The sequence below is a fragment of the Cyprinodon variegatus genome, unplaced genomic scaffold, assembly GCF_000732505.1.
Source record: "Cyprinodon variegatus isolate N-32 unplaced genomic scaffold, C_variegatus-1.0 Scaffold931, whole genome shotgun sequence".
In the NCBI taxonomy this organism is placed as follows: domain Eukaryota; kingdom Metazoa; phylum Chordata; class Actinopteri; order Cyprinodontiformes; family Cyprinodontidae; genus Cyprinodon; species Cyprinodon variegatus.
Genome location: NW_015151384.1, coordinates 280832 through 283007, shown reverse-complemented (window position 1 = coordinate 283007; position 2176 = coordinate 280832). Strand labels below are relative to the sequence as shown.

General features: G+C 36.7%; 1 protein-coding gene across 1 annotated transcript in view; it reads right to left on the bottom strand.

Moving 5' to 3' along the window:
• Positions 1-96: 96 nt before the first annotated feature.
• Positions 97-2176, bottom strand: part of rexo2 (RNA exonuclease 2) — a 14287-nt gene continuing 12207 nt past the window's right edge. The window contains exon 6 of the mRNA XM_015398362.1: positions 97-990. Coding sequence (XP_015253848.1) covers positions 870-990 — 121 coding nt within the window. The 3' untranslated portion in view covers positions 97-869. The remainder of the gene's footprint in view (positions 991-2176) is intronic.

The window sequence follows — 2176 nt, the reverse complement described above, 5'->3', positions numbered from 1 at the left end:
CTTTGAATCAATGAGTCGATGGTTTTCCTTAGATAGAAAACTTTGAATCAATTTGACTGGATGATCCGATTGAATCATCTTTGTTAAGTGCCATGACATGACATGTGTTGTGAATTGGCGCTATATAAATAAACTGAACTGAACTTTGACTCTGAAAAGTATTCAAGGATAATCCATAAAAAATAGAAGCAGGCAAGCTGATGCAAATGCAAAAAAAAAGGGTTTTCAACTAGTAGATACTACAGATTCAGCTGGTGCTCTTCCAGCTGCAGCAAAGGATGGTATTAAGAAAACCCATGTCTGCCGATGCTTAAGTGCAGCACCAGAGTACTGAATAGCTTATTGTTGATAGGAAAGTTGTGTATTGGGTCAGCATCAAGATAAAACATATACTGTTTGTGTCACTGATAGAGAAAAGAAACTTCAATTGAAGATTGGATTTTATTTTAGAAATAACTTATATTTCACATTTTTTGCAAAGTCAGTTGAAGCGACTCTCATCTCTAACCTACTAATTTAGAGACTTCAAAGAAAATGTATTGATTTAAAGCTTGGATCTTACATACTTTAAATAAGGACAGGAATAATGCATTGTATGGGTAATATGTCCATCAAAACTTCAATTATGTAAATAAATATGACCTTAGATTGTAATATGCAGCTTTTATGCTTGCCGGATTAGTGTAGAAATAAAGATACAGAAAGAAATTATTTTATTTAATTCAACTAGAATATCAGAATCATAAATAAATCTTAAATCAATTTTCTCTTCACTTTATTTTATTTTAAAACTGTATTATTCCTGAAAAATAAAAACATCCAAACTAAAAGAAATCTTCAACGTGCATTTCATCACTCATATTCATTCACTAACTAATGTTGTCTTTGTTTTCTTTGGTCTTGCGTTTCTTTTCCTCTGGCGATGCTTTGAAGATGCTGGCTCTGTAGTACTGGAGCTCCTTAATGCTCTCCTTTATATCGTCTAAGGCTCTGAAACAAAAAGAGATTATGTAGAGTTTTAAAATGACAATGCTTTGGTACTGAATAACTATTATACAAATGTTGCCTTTTATGAGGAGGTAGGGAGGACCTCTTCTCTACCAGAGCTGTGCCAAACTTAAACAAACATCTCTGATAACACACTTATGATGGGAATATTGGATGGAGTTTAGCGGATGATGTAGAGCAGGGTCACCAACGTGGTGCCCGCGGGCACCAAGGGTCCCTCCAGAACCACATGAGGTGCCCTCAATATCTTCAAGAAAAACATCAACTCACCAGTGGGCTAAATTTGAAATTATATTTTATTCTGTTGCTCTTCTTTATCATGCATTTATAGAGCATTTAATCGTAATGATCATATAGAGCAGGAGTAACCAATTAAAAATCAGTGGGGTCTGAATAAAGAAGATCAACAACCAGTAAAGGTCTAATTATGATCTGTTACTTGAAACAGAATTTAAAATTAAAATAAAATGAGGTTTTTATGCATCCATGATATACATACAATATTTAAATAATATATATAAAAAAAGTTTTTTCCATTTTAAAATCAAGTGTTTTTTGAAGTAGAGAACAAGACACACAAGACAAAACGTCAAGATTGGGCCAAGAAATATTTGAACACTGATTTCTCCAAGGTGTTTTGGTGTGATGAAATTAGAGAGTGTCTTGATAGGCCAGATGGATGGATGGATGGATGGGCACCAGGCTGGATCAGTAAAGGGCAGCAAGATCGACTCAGACAGCAGCAAGGTGGAGGTGGGCTGGTATCACCAAAGATGAGCTTGTGACGCCTTTTCTGGTTTATGATGGTGTCTAGATAAACTCCCAGACCTACTGCCAGTTTCTGGAAGACACCTTTTTCAAACAGTGGTACAAGAAGAAGTCGCCATCATTCCAGAAAGACATGATAATCATGCAGGACAATGCTCCGTCACACGCATCAAAAGACACAGCGTGGCTGGACAGAAAAGTCTAAAAGGAGAAAAAATAATGACATGGCCGCTTTGTTCATCGGATCTGAACCCCATGGAGAACCTGAGGTCCTTGATGAAATTTGAGATCTACAGGGAGGAAAACAGTGTCTAGGAGGCTGTGGTGGCTGCTGCACGCAATGTGGATCACAAACAGATCAAGACACTGACAGAATCCATGGATGGAAGGCTTTAGAGGG